General features: G+C 34.9%; 2 protein-coding genes across 3 annotated transcripts in view; both read right to left on the minus strand.

Moving 5' to 3' along the window:
- The window catches only part of Unc50 (Unc50 RNA binding protein), an 8,523-nt gene extending 7,165 nt beyond the window's left edge, over positions 1-1,358 (minus strand). For both annotated transcript variants that reach the window (XM_076128206.1, XM_076128207.1), the window contains exons 1-2: positions 933-1,358; positions 323-388 (exon numbers count right to left, since the gene is read on the minus strand). In XM_076128206.1, coding sequence (XP_075984321.1) covers positions 323-388; positions 933-1,173 — 307 coding nt within the window. In that variant the 5' untranslated portion in view covers positions 1,174-1,358. The remainder of the gene's footprint in view (positions 1-322; positions 389-932) is intronic.
- A 309-nt stretch (positions 1,359-1,667) lies between these two features.
- Positions 1,668-26,845, minus strand: part of LOC142982263 (proclotting enzyme-like) — a 30,396-nt gene continuing 5,218 nt past the window's right edge. Inside the window, exons 2-7 of the mRNA XM_076128686.1 lie at positions 5,402-5,452; positions 4,356-5,321; positions 3,864-4,056; positions 3,412-3,572; positions 2,786-3,042; positions 1,668-2,477 (exon numbers count right to left, since the gene is read on the minus strand). Of these exons, the coding sequence (XP_075984801.1) occupies positions 2,322-2,477; positions 2,786-3,042; positions 3,412-3,572; positions 3,864-4,056; positions 4,356-5,321; positions 5,402-5,452 (1,784 nt within the window). The 3' untranslated portion in view covers positions 1,668-2,321. The remainder of the gene's footprint in view (positions 2,478-2,785; positions 3,043-3,411; positions 3,573-3,863; positions 4,057-4,355; positions 5,322-5,401; positions 5,453-26,845) is intronic.

Here is a 26,845-nt window from a genome sequence, read left to right on the forward strand (position 1 = left end):
TGTTCTATATTTATGTTGTAGTAGTAGTCAATATTTTACATCTAGATAAGACCATTCTTATCAATTGTTATCAAGTAGCTTGTAGTAAGTGGCACATAGATGATCAAAAGTAAAGTTTATTACTTCACATGTGCCATGATTTTGTATGTCCAACTGGTCTGAACGGTTGACTATGGAACTACCCATCAAAGGGAGCTGGTATCAAAACCCAGGTCCAACAAAATGATCTTAGATTTTTATTCCAATTTTTAATGGCAGGTGTGATGTAGCAATAGGCCATTCCCCTGTTACATTAAATAAAATAATATTTAGTTATACTTACAGAAAAGCCATACACTGAGTAGAACTAAAAACGCTGGATCATCCCTGGCAAACTGTGATTTTGTATCTGAAATTATACAATTTATATGAAAATTTTTTTATAATGTCTTCTTTTAGAAAATTTTATTTAATATTTAAACTTTTATCAAATAAGTGAAAATAGTGTTCAAGGAGAGGCATAGATTGATGTCGGCCAAGGCAAGGTTCAAGTATAAAATTTAACTCAACAAAAAAGATTTATTTATTTACAACCTCTGATTACTGATGATATTTCATTTATTTACAACCCCATTCATTATGTCTATACATTGCATCTACACACTATATACTTAATGTGATAAGTTTGATCCACAATGAAAATCAATTGTTTTCCTGGATCAGCAGTCACTGTGATGACAATGAGTCTTTGTAAATACCTACTTGTTTTAAGTGTAAAGGTTACAAAAAGTAGAACAATGTGTCTATGCAGACACATTTGTTTGTCTAGTAACTAAATAATGATGAGATGTGAGCCTGAATTATTCACATACAAAATGCTCTTACAGTAAACTATAAAATAGTCTAGGAGATATTATTTTAAGGTTGTTAAGTACTTAATTTCGTGTACTTACGTTTCCTATAATTAAAATTCCTAAACACTTTCTGTGGAGCCACAAACAGATACACCATTTGCCATGCAGCGAATTCAAAGTCCATTTGATTGAATTTGAACAGCCTCCTGATGTATTTGTAGCGTTTGACGGCCGCGCTGGCCGTCGTCGGCTGATAGTTGCTGTAGTTAGCTGGCGCTGGCAACGGAGACGTACTCCTGGGATAGTTACTCATTGGAGTTGGCGAAGTAGAATACTTCATTTTGACCAATATTTTCTTTCCGATTCCCTACCCAATCACCTCATCAAAACACTTATTCTCGTTTAATAGTTACACTTATTAGTTATTACATGTATCTTTTTGCAACTAAAACATGTTTATTTATTTTATTCAAATAAAATATGAGTAATTTCAATCGCGGCGAAACGTCAATTTGGATTGGAATGTTTTAACGTCATAGATGTTTTGTTTCTTTCGACTTTGCTTTGAAAGAACGAGATAGATGCTACTTTTATGTTAAAAAACCAAGAAATCGTTTTTTTCAGTTGACATTGTCACGGATGACGTTTTGACACTTTATGCTCAGTTTGGAAATATAGCAACGTCACATATTGTTTGAGTTTTTGTGGTTTCCGAACGAATGGAGGTACGCGCGAGAATATAACATTTTTTGTGTTTTATTGATAGTAGCTTATTTTAAATCGGATTATTTTAGGAAATATAGTTTAGATGATGTGTGAAATCAAACTCCAATATTTTCTCGTCCAAAATATTTTATTCTTACATCTAACAGTCAGTAAACATTATCACAATACAATTTTATTTTTACAATTTCTTTGTAATTCATAATACAAAGGAAGTTTTACAAATAAATAGGTCGTGTGCGAGTTCGACAGTGAGATAAAATAAATTATAAAGCGACATTATATTTAAATTATTAAGTTACTTAGACCTACAAAAACATTAAATTGTTTGGTAACTGGTTGATAGATGGTAGCACCTGTGGTTAGGTTTAAAAATAATGGTATTTTATGTTTTTAGTGCTTTTTTCTGGTATAATCAAGTAGACGATCCTTTTACTGACACGATAATTATAATCTGTCCACTGAATAGAGATCTACGAATAGTAGCTCAAACGAAATTAAATACCTATCTACTAAATCTTACCTCTTTTACTACTTTTCATAAAGAATCCCCAATTTATATACCGTTATTCGTCATTTTCGACCATTTTTGGCCTAGTTCTGGACTGGCACAAAACTAAAAACCCACTGTATTTTTTATTCTGTAGAGCTCCTTACCAATAAAGCAGGTACCTATTCTTTTAAAACTTCAGAAAATATTATACAACATGAATTTTTACACTTTCCTTGTTACCAATTTCTTATAATACTAATTAAGGGCGCTTGTTAGACAATATTCTGTTGTAGCCAGTTGGAGTAGTGCGTGACCCTGGTGTAGACGCCAGGGTAGCCGGGCTCGCCGCACTTGTTGCCGAAGGACACCACTCCGATCTGCGTCCAGCGACCACCTACTAAGAGCATTAGAGGACCGCCGGAATCACCCTGGAAAAAAACAATAATTAAGTAGGTATGTAACTAAGTTAAGCAAAATAAATTAAATGCTTAGAAAGATTTTTTCAAAAAGTGGATATCCTGATCTATTAACTAATCAGATTATAATAATGTTTGTGGATAAAGGTTTAAGACTTATAGAATACAGAAAAAAGACTTCATATGACTTTAGTGATCTGTATTGACAACATTTATTTTTGTCTATAAAAGTCCTGCATTTTAAGTACTGGAAGCAGCATATTGGTTCGAGAAAAGTTTGGAAAAACAAGCAAACCTAGAAGCAATGAGCAATCTCTTACCTGACACGCATCAACCCCTCCTCTCGCATACCCAGCACACAGGAAAGTATCTGTAATAGGCTGGAAGTACGCTCTGTCACACTCCTCGTTCCTCCACACCGGCAGCTTGGCCTCCAGCTGCTTGGAGCTCTCTCCCCCGCCGTACCTGGTGGTGCCCCACCCTACCACAGTAGCCACGGAGCCGTCGAACTGCTGACGATTCAGCTCACCTTGCGGCAGGCAGATTGGAATCACGTATTTAGATTTTTGGACGTTTTCTGCAAAGAGGAAAATATTTCAGTCAATTGTATGCATTTAGGTCAGTTCTGTGGTTTGCTTTTAACATCTTTTTGGTATCCCAAATACCAAAATTATGTATATATCAGCCTTTCTTCTAAACTTAATGTTGGAGTCGGCTTCCAGTCTCACTGGATGCGGCTGAATACCAGTGTTTTACATGGAGCGACTGCCTATCTGAATCTATCTATCCTATCTTGGTATCCCTAATGATGAGACTATATAAAAAGTCCTGGCAAGAACGTACTTAACCAGATGTCAAAGGAATGAAATAAGTATCTATATTTTATTTTGAATACTACCTACACATTACTTACGGTGATCTAGTTAAATCAATAAGAACAACGTACCTGACAACACAAGTATGGCTATGTCATTGTAGAAGCCGACTCTTGAGAACTGCTCGTGTGCTCGCACAGCCGTGACACGCAGCGTCACCGGTCGAGACGGCTCGTCATCGCGGGCGAGGTCCACGTCACCCAGTCGCACGCTGAACTGACGGGGCGGGAACCTGAAACGAATAGATCACGAATTATTATGACGAATTAGTGGCTCAGAACAGAAATTACTATAATGCGAGAGGAGTGTTCTTATTGCGGGTGAGGACATGCTGTAAAAGACGATGATGGTGATGATAACTTGTATGCGTGTTGATTAAAGTAAAAGAAACACTTTTTGGTTTTGGTAACGTTGGTGGCTATGTATGAGTTTTTGAAAAACCTATGATTAGTACTTACTTCCACAGAAGTTCCATAAAACTAGGTAACACTTCTTGAGGTACGTTATTTGTATAGATACTCACGGCCTCTGCTTAGAGTCTCTGGTACAATGAGCGGCAGTGAGCACATGTTTCTTGCCGACCAGTGTCCCGCCGCACCAGAACTCCCTCCTCTTGCTGCCGTGCAGGTATATGGCTGCCATCCACGGCCACGCGCCCGGCTTGGACTCCGTGCCGCCCACGATACGACCGCCTTCGTCTTCTCTTTGACCACAGTCTATAAACAGATGTAAAAAAATAAACTTTATGTAAAGACAATCACAGTATTTTTCTGAAAACAGTAAATAATGTCCACACAGTTTTTTTTCTATTTCTGCACACTGCGACGATGATCTCTTATGACGATACTGAAACAACAGCCAAACACTACCAAGTTTACTCTGTTCCTAGGGCCCACACGTAGGGCCATGTATGATTCAGAATTAGAACTAAGCATGACCAGTTTCTTGATAATTTGATTTTTGTTGGTTCAACGGTACCTATACTCTTACAGTTAACGTACAGAAATTTCCTTACCTTCAATATCAACAATATTGGAGAAATTACTAATAACAGGTGGAGCGACAGTGTAGTAAGACGTAGTTGGTAACGTCCTCTGTGTTGTCACTGTCGTGGTGGTAGGTCTCTTCGTAGTCTTGGTGGTCGCCGGCCTCTTCGTGCTTGTCGCCGGTTTCGGCTTCTTCGTAGTCAACACTAGCACGGCAGACGGCTTCTTTGTAGTCGCTGGCTTCGGCTTTTGCGTCGTCACAGGCACCAAGTATGTAGGCTTACTAGTCGTCGCGACCACAGGCTTTTCTGAAGCAGGCAGTATCGCGTCTTTCGGACAACAAACCCCAGGTACAAATAAGTCCTTAAAACAAAGCGATTCGCGAAGATTTACAAGGTTGAGTAGCAACTGCGGACAGTTGCTTAAGTCCTCACAAATACCATCTTCTCCTTCAGGAGTTGTGCAAGTTTTCGCATCGTCTTCCGCCTCAGCTGTAGCTATCTTAGTTATAGGAGCGTCTGGTAACACTTTTGGTAACGCTTTCTTCACTATAGGCGCAATTTTATCGGTAACGTTTCGACCTAAAACGTTTTTACTAATCGTGTACAAAGCTTGTGGTAACTGCTGAAGCTTTGGGTCTGTCTCATTCTTCTGTCGTGAATCACTCACCATATCCACTAAGTAATGTCCTACAGTATTTATGGCACCTAGAGTTTCGGATATTCTTGTGAAAGCTGAATCGGAGAGTAATCTTGGATCGTTTGGGACTGCTCCTGGACGGTCAAAAGACGCTCTGCTTTCATAATATTGAGGAATTTGAGGATCTTGATAACTGTGGACTGGTTGTTGTATCGTTTGGTCGTATTGGTTGTTCGTGTAATAAGGAGATGGGATAGCTTCAGGGGATCTTTTCCTGGGCGAGGAGAACTGATGCCATGGTGGGTTTCTTTGCGAGTAAGGGTTCTGCCATTCACCTGACCGCCGCACGAAGGTCACTGTAAGGAGAGAACATATATGAAGTACTTGCTCGTGGCGATTTATGAGTTGACGGTGCGAAGAAATGATGCATACCTACCCGGGTGGTGGTCTAGGTACTGACATCTTGCTGTCGTTACAAGTAGGGTACCTGAAGCAAAGAAAGAACATTCATTAGAAATTGAAATAGGTAAATAGTTAATGGGTATACATACCTATTATTTAAGATTAACGTTTAAGTAGGCACTAGCCGACATTTAAATAGTAAATACCGACGTCATAAAACCAGTATTCTGTGATTACATTCGAATACGCAACAGTGAATAGGCATAAGCATGAATACCTGGGTCAAAATAAAAATAAGATTTGCATATATTTTACTCTATGTCACAGCAATAAACAAAACGTGCTCATTGTAAGATTCTGTGCAAAAAGCGTATTAAAAAAGCACAATAAACATTCTGTTGTGGTAATGACCGCGTTTGACATGAATTTTAAGAGGCCTGTTGCAATCTTTTTAATTTATGACTGTTCCAACGACAAAGTAATGTTTGTTGCTTTTAATTTCAGTTTTGTTTTATGTTTTAAAAAACGTGTCGAATATAATATGACATTGCGGTGTAATTTTGTTTATGGTTTAACACAAATTAAAATCATGTTTTTTTAAATTTATTCTTAATTTATGAAAAGGCTGGTTATTTAATGCTGGATTGCTCTTTAGGGTTCTCTTCCCTTTGTGTTACGATTCATTTCAAAGCTTAGTTATACCATTTTCGAAGTGAAGACTTTGAGTTTCATAATATTGAAAAGTTGAAAACATAAACACACCTAACTAGTCTAAACGTCGATTCGACTCGATTTTAACTTCTAAATTAACGAAATAATTTAAATTAACTCTGATTTTCGACCAGAAATAAAAGAAATCGCGAGTGGACAGAAGAAAACAAATCGGTAACACCATATTTGTCAAAAATAATGTAACAAGTTTCCGTAAAGATTGGAACGTATTCGTAATGCAGTGAAACTTTTAATTTCACTAAGTGTTAGGTGATTATGTCGAAGAGAAAAGAAACCAAGTGCGTTCTCAGAATTAGGTTTTGTTCTTATTTTCGTGTAAAAGAATTAAAGTTTCGTGTAGGAATCGAAATGAAATCGCTTGGCGGGAGATCGTACGTGCGGTGTGCACTTATTGTTATTGTTTTTTGACGGAAGGCACGCGATGTTTGAAATAGATTTATAACTGCTATGTAATTATTTATTAACTGTCTTTTTTGAAGTGCCATGTAACATACTATTGTAATATTTTGCTTAAATAATATGCTTCTTATTAAGTTTGTTAATGGCACACCAAATTTAACAAGAATTTTGCATAAATTGCAAAAATAGTCACAAAACGGTTTACAGTTTATAAAGGGCGTGAGAAAAACGCACCCGAAAATAGAAAAAAACGTAACCATAAAAAAAGGCGCGAAAGCAAACTAATTAGTTTTTTTTATTAAAATAAGATGTTAAAAGTGGTGCTAGCAAGCTCATTAAAAAGATACCGTTCAGGAATACGACCTACTTGCAGTGAACTACATTTATAGCAGTCGAGGGATATTACATTCGCTCTCGTCCGGTTCACTGTTACGTGATTAAAACCTAGTTTAGAAGCTGCAGAAATAGAAATAAATAGGTCAACTAGTTATTAAGACTAATAGAAAATATAGAAACGGAGAGGATTTCTTTGAAACGTTCTTTATTAGCCTTCCTTTGACGCTATATAATTTTTTATACAGGTAGGTACCTATATTATTGTATAGTGTTGTGGTGTATAATGAGCAACACTAATTGTTGCTCATTGATGCATTCTGGTTAACGGGAATATTCTTTGTATTATTATTTTGTATTTAGTCATATTACTGCAATGTCTAATATATCTACTACTAGCTGACCCGCGCAACTTCGCTTGCGTCACCTAAGAGAATGGGTCAAAATTTTCCCCGTTTTTGTAACATTTTTCGTTGCTACTCCGCTCCTAATGACCGTAGCGTGATGTTATATAGCCTATAGGCTTCCTCGATAAATGGGCTATCTAACACTGAAAGAATTTTTCAAATCGGACCAGTAGTTCCTGAGATTAGCGCGTTCAAACAAACAAACAAACAAACAAACAAACTCTTTAGCTTTATTATATTAGTATATAGATTGGTAGGTAACTTGATAACTGATAAACATACTTTATACTCCAAATACATATTTATACAGATAAATTGACAACCAGGCTCAGAAAAAATACTCGTGTTCATCACACAAACATTTGTCCCGGGTGGGATTCGAACCACACGCAGCGCTACAGTTATTGCGGCGAGGTGACCACGTTAACCACTGCGCGAAACGGGCAGATATAGATAGAATTAACGCTTGTTTAACGTGTGTTATAAAGGCATTTAAGGCATCTACAAAATCAACTGTATCCTGATAATTCAGTATACCGCATACGGATTACCACAATAAATAACAATCCGTTTAAAATTATCATAAAACGATACAATACAGTGTTTACGGCACTAGGTGTCAACACAATTCAACACATATTATCTGGTGTTATGGCCACCAGTGAGTCACTCGCTAGAAAGTTTATGTAAACAGGCCGGTTGTGTAACATGCGATGTTCGATGAGGATGTCTTTTGTTTTGTGTGATGAAATGACCTGGTATGCAGGGACATGTCCTTTCAAGGCAACCGACTTGGAGAAATTTAAAAGAAATATTATTTTCTTAACTATTCGGGTAACGATTTCAAAACATTCGTTCACAAGCTTTCGGCAAATAATTAATTGGTTGTAAATATTTAAACAGAACAAAATAACAGTAGCAAACTAGCAATAAAGAATTTGGTATTCATTTAAATATCTATTACTGTATCAATATGGACAAAGGATAACTCATTTGATAACTTATAGGTCCATGGGAATCAATCGGTCCACATCTCAATTCTATAATGACTTTTTCTACATTTCGTTTTATTTTTAAGCTCAAATCTATTAAGGAAAGAAAAGGAAATCTTTATTGTTTAATCTCTGTTTACCATCTTGAATTTAATGTTAATTCGAAACTAACAACAAAGCTTCATTATCATCCATTCTCAGCCATTTTGAAGTGGGCAGTAAACAAGCTTGTTTACTTTTTAGGCACAGGTATAGGTGCTACAGCCATGAGTCAACATTCGTATTATCGTAGACAAACATAAGCTCTTACATTATTCAAATAACGTATACAATATTTATCTAAGGATGAATTGATGATAATTTAGGACGATTTTCACATTGTGCTTTCGTTCACCATAATATGACAAACATAAATAATATTGAGCCTGTTATATCCGAAGGTGCTGGCAGAAGTGTACGAAATACACCCGCTTTTCACCATTACCTAAGTCCCATGTAATAGCCTATTGATATATACCGGGCACGTTTGAGAATAATCTTACAGAAAAATACCAATAAAATTTTATCCAATCTGGGAATAAAACCCGTGACCGACCCGGACGTGACCCGTGGTCGTAGTTAGCAGTCGGTTACACAATTAATCGCGTCACAGAGGTAGTTGTAGTTATAACATAATATTAACATGGTAATTGATGAAGATTGGTGATGGATGTTTGCATTCTTACAATAAACCAAAGATTTTTTAAAAGATTAACAAATTAAATAATATGTAAAATCATTCATCGTGAAGTCACAAGCTCAAGTTCCTACATATGATGAATTAGGAATAAGAGCTGCTGTTTTGACGTGACATACATACGTACGTGGCCTTTTTCCCATAGGTGTAGGCCACTAAAGAACGCCACTCGGTACGATCCTTACAAACTCCCTGGTCTCATTCCTATGCATTTTGTCTTTACTTTACATATCCAATGAAACAGTATTCAACAGTATTTAAGCTCCATTTCCTTAAAACAGTTACAATGTCAGCAGCCAGTTCTTGAAACTAGTGTCTATTAAAAGCTGATTTTACCCGTGTCCTAGTTAGTGGCTGACAAGGCCCGTGTTATCTACCTAATAGACAGGTACCAAAGAAATAACATACGTAGTTATCAGCCATTACGTCTGTACAACTATCTAAATTGATAATTTGGTCAGTTTCTACCGAGACCCACTTTAGATTCTTGCTTTCGTGGCTTGAATTTTAAGATGCAGGTCGATACTGATACGGAGCGAAGCGGGATTTACTAAGTAGTTTAGGTAGATTGAAGATAGTTTTTGGATTCTTACTAATATTATAAATGCGAAAGTTTGTGAGGATGTATGTATGTATGTTTCTTACGCTTTTTCAAAAATATGACTGGACGGATTTTAATGACATGCGGTACACTGATAGCTTGTATCCAGGATACTTTTTACCCCGGGATTTTTTTTCACGCGGACAAAGTTGTGGGCAGCAGCCAGTTCTTCGCATTATTGGGTTAACTGAAGTCTAATATAATATTAATAAAAATAACATTAATCCGTGTACAAAATTAGAAATCATGTTAAGTTATGTTTAACGTAACATTACATTAATGTTAGGCTTCTTTGAAAACGATATGGATGGGGTGTTAATTTCCATCTAGAACTGTTTAAAGGATTCAGTTATTACAGGGTTTTCGCAGAATTATTCTCTTCACCATAATTGAAGGTGGCAATTAGTTTCTTATATTTTCACTATACGCTTCTACAAATGGATGTTACTGCATTCCAATTCGTCTCCTTAATTCACTAGGCCTAAATTATGTTTCAATAATCCGAAGTTTTCATACAATTTCGATGTTAGATAACTATCAAGTGTCTAAATATTTTTTTTTGCTGATTATAGCAGGTTAAGAGGATTAAGATTTTATTTTACGAAGCTTGGAAGTAAACGAAATCGTGATAAGAATCCACCGAAATTTTGCACGGAGTTTAGTTTTAGTTGAATTATACCGCCCAGTTACGTCTTCTTTAATTACTTTGGGTAAATCCAAGTTCATGTATTTGGGCAGTAACATAACAGTTTCACAAGTCGGCCTCGATGCTGCAACCTCGGGAAATACACATTACTCATATGGACTAAGTACTCGTAAACAACAGGATACTGGCCGAAGAAGGAGGCAGAACTGTCTTATGTAACTGTTGTAAGCAGAGTGGTGCAATGACGTGACATTTGACATCACGCACGTAATACCTACTACCTAGAATTAATACCTGGTTGTCATAAGCCAATGATTACCTCTTGGCCTAAGTTATTTGAATATAATACCCTCGTTTTCGGATAATACCAAGCAGATACATACATGTTATAATGATTAAATTAATACTATTCGATTAAGTTATTGCTTGATCCTAACAATTTGTATTACCGAAATTTAAGCGCCTGGTCACTCCATTATCAGATTTCAAGCTGTTCTATAATTTCTAATTATTGCGCTCAAGATAAATACTATTTTAGTTAAAAAGCTACTAAGTAGGTATAATATGTTTTCTCTTTTTCATTTCCCTAAGGAGTGAAAGAAACAAAACACTTTATAAACCTTTCATAACTTCATATATTTTTATGAGTAAGAGGAATAGATTGTAGGAATTATCTACAGAGAACGTCAATTATACCTACTCTGCTGGAATCAGGATGCGCCTGTAACATTATTATCCAAATTAGCATACTCTGCTATGGACAGTCAAGGTTCAGTTATTGTTCCCTCTATATTCGGCAACAAAGCTTCAGTGGATTTCCCGTGTATCTAAGGAAAAGTGTCTACTTAACCAAAACAATGCGTAATGAGGTGTAAAACGAGAAGAGAAGTGCTTCATTCGACGTAAATGTGAATGTAGGTCAAGAACTGGGAGACACTCTATACTCTTATACTATAAGATGTAAGGAAACTTGTCTGTTTGTGTACTTTTAATGTCCACTGTACACAGAATTTCGGACTTATGTTACATGGAGATGTTAGACTACAGAAGTGGACAAAAAGGCGGGGCGAATTGCAAGGAACTGAGGTCAAAAGCGGTGGAGAAAATAACGTAAATACAAATGGTGCTGCTCCGAATTTCGCGAAAATCTATTTTTTGGTTAGGCTTAATATGAGCTGACGATGAATATTGTAAGTCAGCTGTTAGGTACTTTTTTTTTAGAAGGTTAGACCAAACAATGAATCTTTACACGTATTTAATCGTAAACGATATCCGGGTTCTATTCTCAGGGCGGACAGAATGCTTTTGGACTTTTTCGGTGTTTGGAGTTTGGTAACGTGCCCAGAAATGGCAATAGGCTTGTCCCCTATTACATGGGACTAACATTGTTTATAGCAAAACGCTAGTGTATTTCATACACCTATGCCTATACCTTCGTATATAACAGGCGTTATGTATCTATGTAGGCATGAAAATGATTTTTAGGTGACCACTTGTATAACGCGTTAAAAAATTAAATGCGTTAAAAATACATCTCAGAGACACAGCATAGTAACCGTCTATGTTATGACGTTCATATTATATTATTAATATTTTCCACTAATAGTTATTTCAGGTAGGCGCCCACGTTGTTATTGTCATGTTATTTTCCCATATCAGTTTCCAATACGGTGGAAAATTCTAGAATTACACCCACGTGAAGTTATTTATGTTACATATGAGAATAACACGTCTAGCTTTTAATGTTTTGCACTTATAAATGGAACGAGACTTTTCTTTTTACCCATGCAACAAAATCAAGTATTTTTTTTTTTAATTTAATTTAATCCTTTTATAAATAGGTACCTAATAGTTCGACGCCTTAGTAGAAAGCCTTGGCATGCACCATTTATCAAGATAATATATTTTTTTAAATACTTTTTCAATATTTATAAAGTAGTTGCATCAAACAGGCCACCATAATTAAGCTGTATAAGCCTGCGGGACACTGATGTTCGCGGATCTGTCATATACGATTCTCAACCAAATTATTGCACTATCGTGTAGCTTTGCAAAGAAAGAACAGAAAAATCTATTTTTAAAACTAAGAATGCTGGTATAAGTACGATTTATAATAAAACCCGTAGGTTGCTAGTCGTAGTTCTAGCTAAAACAAAACGTACGTTTCGTAACGCCTACGAGACACAAATAAGGTACCCGCGGGTATTAAGGCCTAGCTAAGGGAGATTTGTAATAAAATGAAGAATATCCAATATAATCAACCAGTTTTTATAATAATCAATCATGTACTTATATTACTACCGAGTTTAAACAAAAAATAGCTTCTAAAGCTTAAAACTAAAACATTATATCACTTTTAAAAAAACGCTGTCTTTAGGCCTTATTATAATAGGGTAGGGTAAAAAGGCCTATACTATAAACTATTCAAAAATCAACTTAAATTAGTAAATTAGTATTCTTGACATCAATAATCATTAACATAAGGCAATAGAAAGCATAGTAGTCTTAATAAATTAAATAAATTGTCCTTATTCGCATCCATCAGGACATTGAAAATCATCAGTATATTCTGCAGTCAAACCGACACATTCTTCGTGGTACCACTTGAAGCATCGCGAACATTGCCTCATTGCATCATCCATTCTATCTTCTTTGCAGGCATGACCGTACCGATAATTTTTTTTTGTGATTTTTTTTTGTCAGATCGCCTTCTGACCACAATGCTCGTTTGGGAGGCATCGTGACTGTAAGCATTGAAAACAATAATAAATAAATTGAAAATATAAACTACGTATATACTACCCACTAACAAACATTTTAAAAACACGCTCCTACTTATATAGCAGTTAAAAAAATAGGAGTATAATAAGGCCTATTGTAAAATTTTATAGGCCTTAATATCCGCCAACCACCTATTTACAGAAAAGAATAATAATATAATTTTTATAACTACAAGTCTCTTAAAACGGTAATTTACAGACAAGCATACATTAATTAATAAGCGGACAGTCAATACAGGTTTGTAAATATGATATTTTCTAAACAACTTACGTTTTACTAGAGTCAATTTTTATAATTCGTGCTGCTGAACCGCACTTCTGAATGATTTCGACGATATTTGCGGGAGGAGAAGTGCTAGAGTGCGTCCGCCACTTTGCAGCGACTTGTATACGCTCTGAGCTTGTGTGACAGTAATCTTGATCGTCAACTACTGTATTTCGTACGTTTTTTGTGATTTAGGCCTTATTACCCGACAGGCCTTAATACCCGCAGGTACCTTACTTAAAATTTAATAACAATATAGATATACGTAAGTAAAACGTTCCTACATAAACGGGAAACTCATAAAGAGCTCGCAGCCGAATGTGGTTAAGTTAACGGCACGCCAAATAAAGTTCATGTTATATTTACGTTACGCTATAAAACATCCCGCCGTCTGTAATGCACGGTTATATCTCGTTGCTTTCAGCTGTCGAATAAAACAGACGTGAGCTATTCAGCTAATTCTATGGCCTTGGGTTTACGTTAAGAAAGAACCTAGTTCTTATAAAAGAGAAAATCTTTTGATTTTCGTGGGAAGTGGCCTTATAGTGATACATTCTTTTGAGTGGTCTGCGGCTAATCTTTTGGTAATCATTCTTATTGTCCTATTTAGGCACAACTAAAGTACATATTTAAATGCTTTTCAAAAAGAGTGGTAATGACATAGAAAACTAGACGAACTAAAAGATTTCTGCGCTAAACGTATATCGATTAGTAAATGCAATTGGCTTGGCAAAGCACTTCTATTTACACTACTTTCATTTCCTTTTCTCTTCGAAAGATGGAGTGCATTGTATAAAAATCTAAGTGTATTTTACCGCAAAATACCCGGGCAATAGAGAATCCATTAGCCATCACATATAATGTGTGAACAATAAAAGGAAATGTTATTTCTCAATGATCCTTGTGAATGAAAACGACTTGTGAATAGCAATCTTTTATTGCAAATGTTATTGTTATATTTCAAGCGAAGAGACTTGTTACGTGCATAATGATGTGCGTATATTTTTGTGAAATAAGTTCTTTTAGTCATCTGTGATGAGGTAAACAGGATACTGTGGTTTGTGCAATTTTATGAGCCGATTGCAAAAGTGCGGTTTTGGATCCGCCTGAAAACGGATTAAGTGGTATAGTAAACTTCCATGACTTATCATATATGGAGATTTTTGACATAAATTTGGTCTCAGAGTCAAATTAGTGTACTGTATTCAAAGAAATATGTTAACTAACCCCTATTATCAATTAGACATCTGGCGCTTTCAATAATTCCGAAAAATTCTGTGCCCGAAGAAATAAATGACAAAGTATACCATAGGTTTATCTCACGCTGGTGTTTTTAATAAAACCTTATTTTCACAGACAACAACACTGTTAATAAACGTGGTTTCAGGAACAGTTGAAATGTATTGTTACGTAAAATTACATTGAAATCTGTCCTAAAATTATCCTAGCACAAAACCAATTGGACTTCCATTTTCAACGTACAATTTAATACCGCTGTGTAGCCGGTGGTACATTTAATGATGAAGGAATCTGATACAACAGGCTTGTGTGTGCGCTTGTGTGTGTATTTGTGTTCAAGCTTGTGTGTGCGCTTGTGTGTTAGCTTGTATGTGCGCTTGTGTGTATGCTTGTGTGCGCGCTTGTGTGTGTGTGTGTGTGTGTGTGCTTGTGTGTGTATGTGTGTGTGTGCTTCTGTGTGTGTGTGTATGTGCTTGTGTGTTAGTGAGAATCATTGCATTTGATATTGTTCGCGAACACAGAGCACTATTCCGGGAATACCATTTACATAGAGATACAGGTTGTGCATTGGGAATATAATTTAGATTCAAATGCAGGTATACACGTGATATGCTTTGTTTTGTTTATGCTCTGAAGACACTTAAAATGTAAGGAGTGTTAGGGTTGATAAATTGAGGTGAATGAATAAAAAATTTCTTTAATCTTATAAGACGTGTTTAAGTCTAGCTAGACTGTTTAAAATAAAGTTTTTTTTTAAATATACCACTGCAATTTTACAGCGCTTTTCTTTCTTTTTTTGGCATTAAGAGGTTATGAGGTTTGAATTTTAACCCCTCAGTCATCGCAGTTCTCGTACTGATTGATTGTATTTAGGATTAACCAAAGTACGCAAAGTACTTTTTTATTTATTTATTTCGAATACACAAAAGTATACAGGCGGATAAACAATTTGCCTTCAAATCACCTGTAAAATTACTATAATGTCAATTGACTCATTATACTAAAGTGTTATCGATATAGAAAAAAGCTATAGTCTTATGTATCTATCTTTAATTGAAAGTATTGAAACACATCCAGTTATACCATTTTCCGTCCATTGTTTGCGAATACGAATAGTTCACTAGTTTTATTACACAAGCTGGGATTTTCCAGTAGCGGATAGTTACCGTTTCATAACTATTTTTTCATTGGAAGCCTACATTCCACGAATGCTGAAATGTTTTTCGAACTATGCACTCGAAACGATTGCGTAGTTTGGATTTATGAACTATTTGTTGTATTAGTAATACATTAAATAATTACAGTTATTTCATGTACCTAACTTAATATTTGTTTTATCAGTTGACTAAATATACCTAAACCGCCTTTAAAAAGGAGAAGGTTACCAATTAGACCGTATTTTTCATGTGTGTTATGTAAATTTTCGTCAACTGTGGACGGATTATTAAAATTATTTTTGTATTTTAATGAATGTTGCCTAAAGATGCTTCAAACGATTTGACTTAACGGGACAATCTAAGTACTAAGATCTTTATGATATAATTTTAAGGCCACATTATAAACAGAAAAAAAAAACTGTTTAAAATCGAGTAACCAACTTAATCATCTAATTAAGAACAGGTTAATCAGTTATTTTTTGTTCGACTAAGGTTCAACGTGTTTGCAATTTTTTTACTGTCCCTAATATGTCAATCGAATTAACGAGTTAGTTGTTTGTCTGGCCTCGTTACCGCTAGAATAAGGACCAGGGAATCTAGGGTGAGTGTGAGAAAAGTACGCCTTCTCAGTAAAGTGATAAGACAAGATACCTTATCAGTAGGTAGTGTTAACGGAAATCCGTTTGAGACTTACAAGTTTAAAAAAGCTAATTGAAACTTTCTTATATCCTCGTGACCAACTTTCTTATATTTTGTTAAGTACTGCTAATTTTCACAGGTTATTAAAGTGTATAAGAATTTAAACCGTAGGAACAGTAATGTGTAAGGTGTAATATAGTGCTTGTAACTAAGCCTGGTAGTTACAGGAATTTTCAAGGAAGACATTTTTAAAATCATCCCGGTTATAGAAAATCAATTGATCACGCTTAAAATGAAATTAAATCATGTGATTTAAGTAACAAAGCCTATGATAACCCTATTATAAAATGATCATCAGAGTTCGAAAATTGTAGAGAGAAAATCTAGCAAAAAGCAACCTGAAATCAAAGAAATGATTTTTAAATGTCAGATTTTAAGAAAAGCTACGGTACTTCAGGAATTTCAGGAAAATAGTCCTACTACTTTCCTAGAGTATATAAACTGATATGTACTAGTATTTTATTTCCGAATAAGGTTTTAATACAACTTTAACATCAGATTGTTATAAGCTAGAACATTTCTCGCGTGTTTATATTCAATAATCCTGTTATGTAAATAGGTTATAGTACAATGTAACACTTTATACTGTCACGTAATATAATGGCTATTTTTATGTGTCACGTTTATGCTGAGTGTATAATATATTATTTTAAATATAACCTCCATTTATTAATATCAAAGGTTATATGCGGAAATGCGGAAACGCTAGTTTTACAGTTTGTAGTTAAAAGTCGGATAATCTATCTAATAGACTAGCTGACCCGCGCAATTTCGCTTGCGTCACAAGAGAGTCATAATTTTCCCCGTTTTTGTAACATTTTTTACTGGTACTTTGCTCCTATTGGTCGAAACGTTATAATATATAGCCTATAGCCTTCCTCGATAAATGGGCTGTCTAACACTGAAAGAATTTTTCAAATCAGACCAGTAGTTTCTGAGATTAGCGCGTTCAAACAAACAAACAAACTCTTCAGCTTTATAATATAAGTACAGATAATAATATAAGTACAGATAAAATGACAGCGAATGTATAAAACAAACAGTAATATTCCACTTGTTAAGCTAACCGGTACTTAACCAGGGGTGATGTATGAGTTGTAATTTTGAAGGGGAAATGTCGTTTAATATGATTGTACCATAGTTCAACTTAGATTGAACCTGAGAATCAGAAACACTGAATTATTTGCTATGAAATGACACTTTTTAATAGTTTCTTTAACTAAAACAAACACACTAACTCTACTAAAACCGTAAAATAAATTTCCAAAGACATTATATAGGTAGGTACATACAAGGGAAACGCCTTATAAGATAACGAAAGCTTTTTTTTCAAAAGGAGATGCGCCTACGCACTCTCAACTCTCACAAACTTCCACTATGAGTACAAACATACAATAGACCTATTCAACATACTAATATCATTTTCATCTAGATAAACGGCAAGAAATGCTAATTTCAATCAAGATATTGCAATTAATATGAATTATGATCTCAAAGCGAGATGGTATAATAAGTGAGAGAGCATTTTTGTGTAATATCAAGTTGTAGCGAATGTTTGACAATGTGATCGATAGAAGCTAAGAAACATTTATGATTTTTTTTCGTGTCGCAGTTTTGATAAAATTTATTTAATGCGTTCCTTATTCCTTTTTACCTATAGCCTTTCTAAATAAATATCTGATTAAATCTTTTATCAATATTATACATGCGAAAGTTTACATACTTACATGGATGTCTGTTACTCAACTACGTCAAAACTACAGAAAGTTTATGATGTGGTACACAGCTAGTTTATAACCTGGATTAAGACATAGCATACCATTTACCCTTGAAAATCTTTTTGCGCGGACGAAATCAATAGCAAAAGCTAGTCTAGAAGACATAAAACCTATCTTCTGTTAAAAGGAAATGTTCTACCGCCTTTTTGTCAAGCGTGCGCGTGCGCAGTTCTCGTGCTGTATCAACAATAGTGTTGCGCAACTGTGACGCGACGGCTTTCACTCTCGTCCGCAGATTACGGTCAATGAGTCAAAAATGTGTGCTACCTACTCGCGGCTCGCGAACTTGAGTGAGTTGACTTATAAACAGTTTGTGTGTTACTGTGTTTGAAGGTTAGACATAGATTTGTATTTTAAATTAGTATTTGTATTACATAATGTATTCTTCTTAATATTATAATGCAAGGGGTCTTAAACGCGATTGAAAATTAAAGGTTAGGATACCTTATTTGTAAACCCGCCTAGGTCAACCTAGTGTCAAAGTTGTTCAAACCGCCCGTAGGCCTTTGACGTGGCTTAACGACTGTTATCTTAATTGACAACAGCTGGGACTTTTTACGTGCCGACATAATTTTAGAGACTTTTCTCTCAAACTTTTTTTATTTGTTTAAGAATTCTGCGAGAGTTGATTTCGTTGTTAGCTAATGACAGTCATTTTTAAAAGAAAAATAGTTTGTTTTTGCTAGTCTCTGGCCACACCTTGTCAGTCAAACGTTGACTCACGAAACCGAAAGTCGTCGTCAAAATTCTAATTTAGTTCATTACTTGGTGAAATAAACAAATACTTATTAATCACCATAGCTAATTAGTGTATCAAATACAAACAAGATGAGATCATGATCGAAAAGTTTCTCCTTACGCTAATTGAAAGTCTGTAAGTTTCGTAATTTTGTTACCAAATAAGTCATTTTCTATAAAATTGAGAAAGCGTGTGATTAAAATTAAATAGGGTGAAATGTTGAAGGTAATGTAAATGAATTATTTGGTTAATGTGATGGCATGTGACCGGACGGTAATGCAATTTTACCAACGGTATCGATTCGGCTTCGCGCTCCGATGGATATATTCGATTAATCGGCCACCACTCTCGTTATTTTCCGCTGTCAAGTAATGTTTTAAAAGCATACTGGATAAATAGGTAGATGAGATTTAAATGAACAGAGAACGTACACAATAATGAATTTAATTAAACAATGGTATATTTATATACGATGTTCATTTGTTTCTGTATTTATGGTCCGACCAAACACGAGTCTTTTTATGCACGGTTTATCTAGATTATAATGAATAATTATGCGTATTTCTGAAGATTTATTTATTTCAGAAACTGTATCACATAGGCTATCATAAACTACATAAGCCTGTTTGTGATAAGACATGAGAACGTCTTATATTAAGACTAGAAGATTCTCTACTAAGTTGTTGAACCATGGTAGCCAGTTTTCCATTTAGAAATATTCGTCACAAATATAGAGATCTATTTACAGAATAATATAGATACTTAGACGTATTATTTCTGTATCCTTTCATATACCATGAAAGATAAATATATTGGGAGCCTACAGACATAATTGGGCTAATTTTATATCACTGACGTCAAATGACGGGAAAATTTTTTATTTATTAGGTTATAACATGATACCATTTAGTAAGACTGGTTGTCACTTTCAAGCATCTGACTTCTGTTAACGACTGTCAAAGATCTTTGAAAACGACAGCTAGAACCCACATCTTAACGTGCCTTCCGAAACACGGAACAAATCGGTAAGTATAATATGGTCACCCATCCATTGAACAACCTCGTCAAGCTTAACCTAAATTGACTCGCGGGGTTGTTGTGTGCTTAGTCGAGAAAGATTCAAGAGAAGCTTTAAATAATAATCTTTAAATTCAGAAAAAAAACTTTATATAAGTTAGCAAGGTAAGAATCACAAAAACAGTAATCAAGTTATCAAATAAAGTACTAAATAGGTAATACAAAACGGATGTGCAGTTATAATCGGTTATATCACATCAGTTACGGCACTCACCGGCGAGCGCAAGTCACGACCAACTAGATGTAACGTCTTCATTCATGTTCTATTAAACAATATGGCGCCGATTTGCATAATGTTGCATCTTAATTTTGAGTTGAAGCTCGTGGTTATGATGTGGCTTTAATATAGGGGAAAACTGATTTATATGCATGTTTTTTAGGATTAAGTTATCATAGTTTTTTCTTCAACTCTGTTGGATTCGGCTTCCATCCTCACTGGATGCAGCTAAATACCGGTATTTTACAAGAGCAGCTGCCTAGCGGTCCTTCATAACCCAGTTATCAGATTGGGTTATAACACGATGAGACTGGTTGTCAAAGTTTCAAGATCCTGACTACTGATTTCATTACTAAAGATACCACAAATTAAAACAACTCTGAACAAAATTTATATGAGTGCTACGTATAACAGTATAAATGATAAGAAAACGGTTGATACTTTTAAACTGCATACTTGAATGAACAAAATAATTTACCGATAGTTTTTACTTTAAGAAAACTAACATTCCGGTCAAAATCAGACTAGTTAAGTTACAATTAGAAAAAATGCTACTGTACTTTATTTGCCTTTAGAAATAATCCTTGCATATCTTCAATTCTTGGCACACGATGTGTTGCCGGCTAATCCCACTCTCAATTAGTCTCAATACGAGAGTACACCCGTGGTATGCAAGCAGCAGTGGATTAAATTCATTTTAATATTATTGCTTTCCACCATTTTGTTTGTTGTATACATCCGTATTAATCCTTTGAGTTTTTAGGGTTCCGCAAAGAGTAAAAACGGGACCCTAATACTGAGACTGGGCTGTCTGTCAGCCACCAGGCTGCATCTCATGAACTGTGATAGTTAGACAGTTAAAATTTTCACAGATGATGTTTATCTGTTGCTGTTAAAACAAATAAGTACGTACTAAACAACAGAATAAAATAAATATTTAAGGAGGCTCCCATGCAACAAATATATTTCTAGCGTACTGCCCGACTTCGTCCGGGTATAGTACAATTTTATCCTATTGATTACATTGGGAATGAGAATTTTGATCCTATCGATCCCATACAAAATTGTCCTGACAATAACATATTTAAAAAGAATTATACAATTTTGTTTAGTAATTCAAAATTGTTGATTGGTGAATAGTGATTAATTTTTATTTGAATAGATTTTAATAGATGGTAGGTGCGGAACCTTTAGTGCAAGAGTCCAACATGCACTTCACTGGTTTTTACTTTATCACAAACATACATATGTGATTTTAATAAAGCGCTTTTTGCAATCAAATATGTCTGCCGTGAGCTTTGTGTGTGTGAGTGCAGTTCCATTGTTCAAGGTATTCCTTTGATCAATTAACTGGTAAATTAATTAAATATGGATGCCAAGCCTTTGATTCGTATTCATAACTTTATAAGCTTTGCTTTTGTCTGTTGCCTGTGATGATAGAATATAGTGTGTGTTGGCGATAGAATTTATTCTCTTTATTGATTTATTAAAGGGAGATTAGATTAGGAAGATACGTCGTTTTTGTTATGAATCTACTTTTAAACTACCTATATGTAACTGAATGTACTAAACTTGCGTATTTACTCACTTCCTTAATAAGATACTTATTGAAATACTTATTCAATTTTGATCAGTGAAAAATAGAAATTTGGCTCTACCGGTTGTGATAAGTCTATTTTTTCAGCAATACTTATTTGCAATGCTAAATATTCTAGGATCACGGGCGATGAATGTTTTGTATTTAAAAGTTATGCAATCATAAAAAAAAAACTATTTTACTACTACTTTTTTACTATTGTACAAAAGTAAGTGGTCTTTACTCTCACTCTTTCTTTAACCTTCACAGACAATAAGCAAAACAGCTTCTTAAAAAAAAGCGTAGAACCATATTCAAATTAAAAAATCATTCGTTCTATGAACTCTATGACCTCTTACCCATACGACGTCTCAATTTCATAAAGACGTATGTATTACAAGTGATTTATTCGTCGCGTCATGTACCGTAGGACGCACCAACTGAATTATCTCACGAGATACGAACCTATTCTATTACCGTAACTAGTTTATAGATAGCTTGCGGTTTATAATGAAACTGGATGTGGCTGCGAAAACATTTGCAAGGTTAAAGTTCATGTTAGACTACACCGGATCATCTTTTTCTATGACTGATCCAGAAAATATAATTACTTAACTACCTACCTCAATTTGGATTGCAAAGATTAGTGACAACCCGTCAAGTTATCAAGTTTTTAACCTATCTGTGCAGGCAAGGGTCTCCTCCCGAACAAGGGAGGGTTTAGGCCTCGAGTCCACTACGCTGACAAAGTGCGGGTTGGGGGCTTTGCATGCCCTGATGTAAAGTATTAAACAAATTTTAAGGCATGCAAGATTACATCACGATGTTTCCTTTACTGTTAGAGTTAGTAAAACATTTTTGAAACAGGCAATAGGTTAAAGTATTTTCTTTGGATTCAAAAGTGCATTTATAGTGTCAAAAAGCCATTCTTACTTCCTATTTTCCGTTATAAATAAATTTCACATATTTATACAAAAGCAAATACGAAACTTAAGCAGGCATTTCTACCTTGCCTTGTTAGTAGCCGTCATTCCAATTCACACCAGTTAATTTATAGCATGCACAATAAATAGTGAGATTAAAGAACACCTCGTCAAAATATAAAGCACTTGTTAGAAAGTGAGAGAGCGTACGTTTTGTAAAACACACGCGGTTTTCTTTTACTTTGGTTCCATTGTTTTTGACTGCGTGCGTATGCGCAGGAGTATACTTACAGATACGCTATTTATTTATGAGGTTATATAGGTTATTGAACTTATTTTATCTGTATGAAGTAATAAGGTAGTAATGCTTATTAATGCGTGTAATCTTTTGACTGTTTTGCAAAACGGTGCGAATCGGTGCGATGCACAATAGTATGAATTTGACGAACTGATTTGTTTTTAAATTTATTGACATCTAGTCCACATCGCTGATTGTTGGTAGCTCCTCACATGATTAATTATTGTATTAACCACATTGCAAATTATTCGGCGAATGACAATAAGCCTTGAGTTTCTCGTAAGCTCTTTTCATAAGGCTCTACCCCCTTTCCAGAGTTAGTGGTAGTTTCAATAATTTTATTGTACACTAGCTGACCCGCGCAACTTCGCTTGCGTCACATAAACATTTTTAACTGGTACTCTGCTCCTATTGGTAGTAGCGTGATGATATATAGCCTATAACCTTCCTCGATAAATGGGCTATATAACACTGAAAGATTTTTTCAAATCGGACAAGTAGTTCCTGAGATTAGCGCGTTCAAACAAACAAACAAACAAACAAACAATCAAACAAACAAACAAACTCTTCAGCTTTATAATATTAGTATAGATAAGGACTATCATAAGTGTCAACGTTTGTCTTAACTAAAAGAATGATTTGATTTGACCATTTTATGTTTTCATAATCATGCAATAAACGGCACTATTAACCATATCATTTAAGAAAAAAATACAAACATAATTATCAATATCAACAGTTGATTGTAGCGACAGACATAATTCAATCATGTAATCAGGAAGATTCTAAAAACTAAACTATAATAAATTTCTCTATGATTAATTAATATTCGCGTGCTACATAGCTATTTGTATGATTGATGGTAGATGCAATTATAAATACCTGATATCTAATATTACATGCTAATGAGTACGATCATGCGTTAGTTAGAGTTGCACTGCTTGATGTCGCAAGCTGACTGTGTTAATTATGATTACAAATATAATATAAGATTTTTTACCAGTTACTATCCCAGCAAATGGTTCCTCCCAAAGAGGGAGTAATAATGCCTTTACCAGTCGGACTCTGTCAATATATTGGGACAAAATAAACAACTAAATAACTGATAAATCATACTTATGTACTTTTTATAACATACTTGTAGAGAGAAAAAGAGATACTTGAACTCGTCACACAAATATTTGTCATGGGTAGGAACTCACCATAAAAAACAAATGATTTAGATAACTGATTGTTAATATTGCTCAAGGATTATTAAAAACGGTAACAGTCTTTGTTGGGTTGCTGGAGAGGAGACTGACTGGCTATACCTTTCATAAGAAGTGTTGTTTTGAAGGAAAAATTCACAATAGTGGATAAAAGTAGTGGCAAGTAGAAGAAAAATAATTTTACGTTTCAAACATTTCTTCGCATTTAGCGAAAGTGATATATTACTAGCAATTACAATTATCGGATGGTTTAAGAATCTGACGGAGATCGTAATCTATGAGATATTAATGATCATACGCAAAGATAATTAATTTTAATTATAAAAAGTCGCCTATAAATAAAGTACAGTTGAAAGATATTTCTATTTAACGTGATGGAACAATTTATGAGAGGAGCCCGTGGCTTATAATAAACAGCCGTACAGACCAAACACTCAAGTTAAGCTAGGCTCGCCGAGGTTGTTCAGTGGATGGATGCCCATATTAAACATATCGATCTCTTCCGTGTTTCGGAAGGCACATTAAATTGTAGGTAATCCTGGCTGTAATTTTCAAAGATCTTTGACAGTGGTTATCAGTAGTCAGAAGCTTGAAAGTCTGACAACCAGTCTTACCAAAGGGTATCGTGTTATCCAGGTAGGTAACTGGATTATAGAGGTCCGTCAGGCAGTTGTTCCATGTGAAATACTGGTATTCAGCTGCATCCGGTGAGACTGGAAGCCGACTCCAACACAGTTGGGAGAAAGGCTTAAAGAACTAACCAAAATGGTCTATAAATAAACTACAGTTGAAAGATATTTTTGTATAACGTTGAGACAATCGTTTAGTATGCGGTGAAAGACGTGTGTGAACATAATTTATAGCGTGTAGCCGTGCACTGGGTGTCAAGGTTAGTTGTCTCTTATTGTAGTGAAACTTTGTTCACAATTAGTATGGCCGACCTAATGATAGTTTTGTCATTGTGATTATAATACGTAACATGTTAAAGCCCGGTTTTACTACTTCTAAATATGTATCAGATGGCATATTGTAAGTGGTTTACAAACATTGGCTGTTACTTTATTTCACAAATAGGTTAACACTTACTTTTAAACTGTAAAATTGGCCCTCAGGTACTGTTAGGATTTTTAGAGATAGCATCAAAAAGTTATGATGGGTATTTTAGTATTTGTTACTGGGTCGGAAATTATAGATTTTGAAAATAGGGGTCTTTAAATTTTATTTCAATTCGATCGATTACTTTTATCTTTACTGTTTTTTTTTCATAGACCTTGAATATCGAAAGAAAGGTTTTTCGTTACATTTACATGCATTTAAGGGCATTAAAATACAAGCATAGTGAGAAAGAGAACAGTAAATTAAAATATAAGTCCTATTAGCTGGTTTGTACATCTTTTTTTAAATTAATCTTTTTTCCAACACCATCCGTTCTAGTTTAAAAAACATCGAAATAGCTCTACTATAGACCTCCTTGATGATAAGATAAAACCAGCCAGTATTCACATGTCGTTTCCTCGCCTCCCCTAGATCTTGGTGTGGCAATCTCGTGCGACACAAGACGGTGACGTACTGTAAGTGTATTACTGCGACACAAATACTGTTACACTCTGAGTGCTCGCTCTTGTTGTATTACGATGCAGATAACATCATCACTTATGGACGTATTGCCGAATGTCAGAAAAAGGTTTACACGTTTATGCTTGTTGCTAAGCCAGACATGTGAAAAAAGCTTCATGATTTGAAAGTTCATGATTTATGTTTAAGTGGGCTGTTCTGGTACTAAATAGGTTGTTTCAGCACTTTGTGTTTATATTCTGCAGCGAATTTTTTGCTTCATAGTATAAAACGTAGTCGCTTTCTTCTGTCCCTATGTAATCTATGTATGCTAAGGTATTTGAAACTACGGAAGAGATTTTGATGCAGTCTTTTAAAAAAGTGATTCAGGATAAAGGTCTATGAGTAAAAATTATAAAGTATTTTTGTTAAATAACTTTTTAAAACGGGCGATGGCGGGGCGGGTCTTTAGTATATTTAAAAAATGTAAATAGACAAATAATAACGAGAAAGGGCGTAGCAGCGTGATAGCCAGTAACTGCATCGAAATCAAAAAGAAAAGGAATGTTGTTTGTTTTTAATTTACTTCTACTACAGACTGCAATAAAAAAAAGAAATGAATGAATGATAGAAATGATATGAATCCTTTCGATTTGCAAAAATGCACGTTTTTTATTACTCTGTATTTCAGTTGGTAGTAGGTATTATTTTCCTCAAAAGCCTCTTTCAAGACTCAAGTGCAATTTTAACATTTTATTGGAGCTATAAAATTGTATAACATTTGAAGACTCTTCGATATATGAGTAGTGGCAACATTGACAGGTGCAGCGAAATGCGCGCGAATGAAATAGGTCAAGTGGAAACGAATGTGGCGCCCGAAGGCTGCCGTGAAGGACAAATACTTGATGTTTAGAAAATATTACTGACGCAAGTTGGTAACAGCTGGTGAATAAGTTTATGAAGCTAAAGGTTTTTGAAAACTATGTTGGATGACCAAATATTAGTAGACAATGGCTGATAGCATTCTTTGTTACGTGAATCCGAAGTTTTGTTTCGGTTTCGTTGCTCGATAACTATGATGACATGTTATTGAGTCTAAATCGAGTTCTAGTTTCGTTCTAT

This window comes from Anticarsia gemmatalis, chromosome 21 (assembly GCF_050436995.1).
Source record: "Anticarsia gemmatalis isolate Benzon Research Colony breed Stoneville strain chromosome 21, ilAntGemm2 primary, whole genome shotgun sequence".
Classification (NCBI taxonomy): domain Eukaryota; kingdom Metazoa; phylum Arthropoda; class Insecta; order Lepidoptera; family Erebidae; genus Anticarsia; species Anticarsia gemmatalis.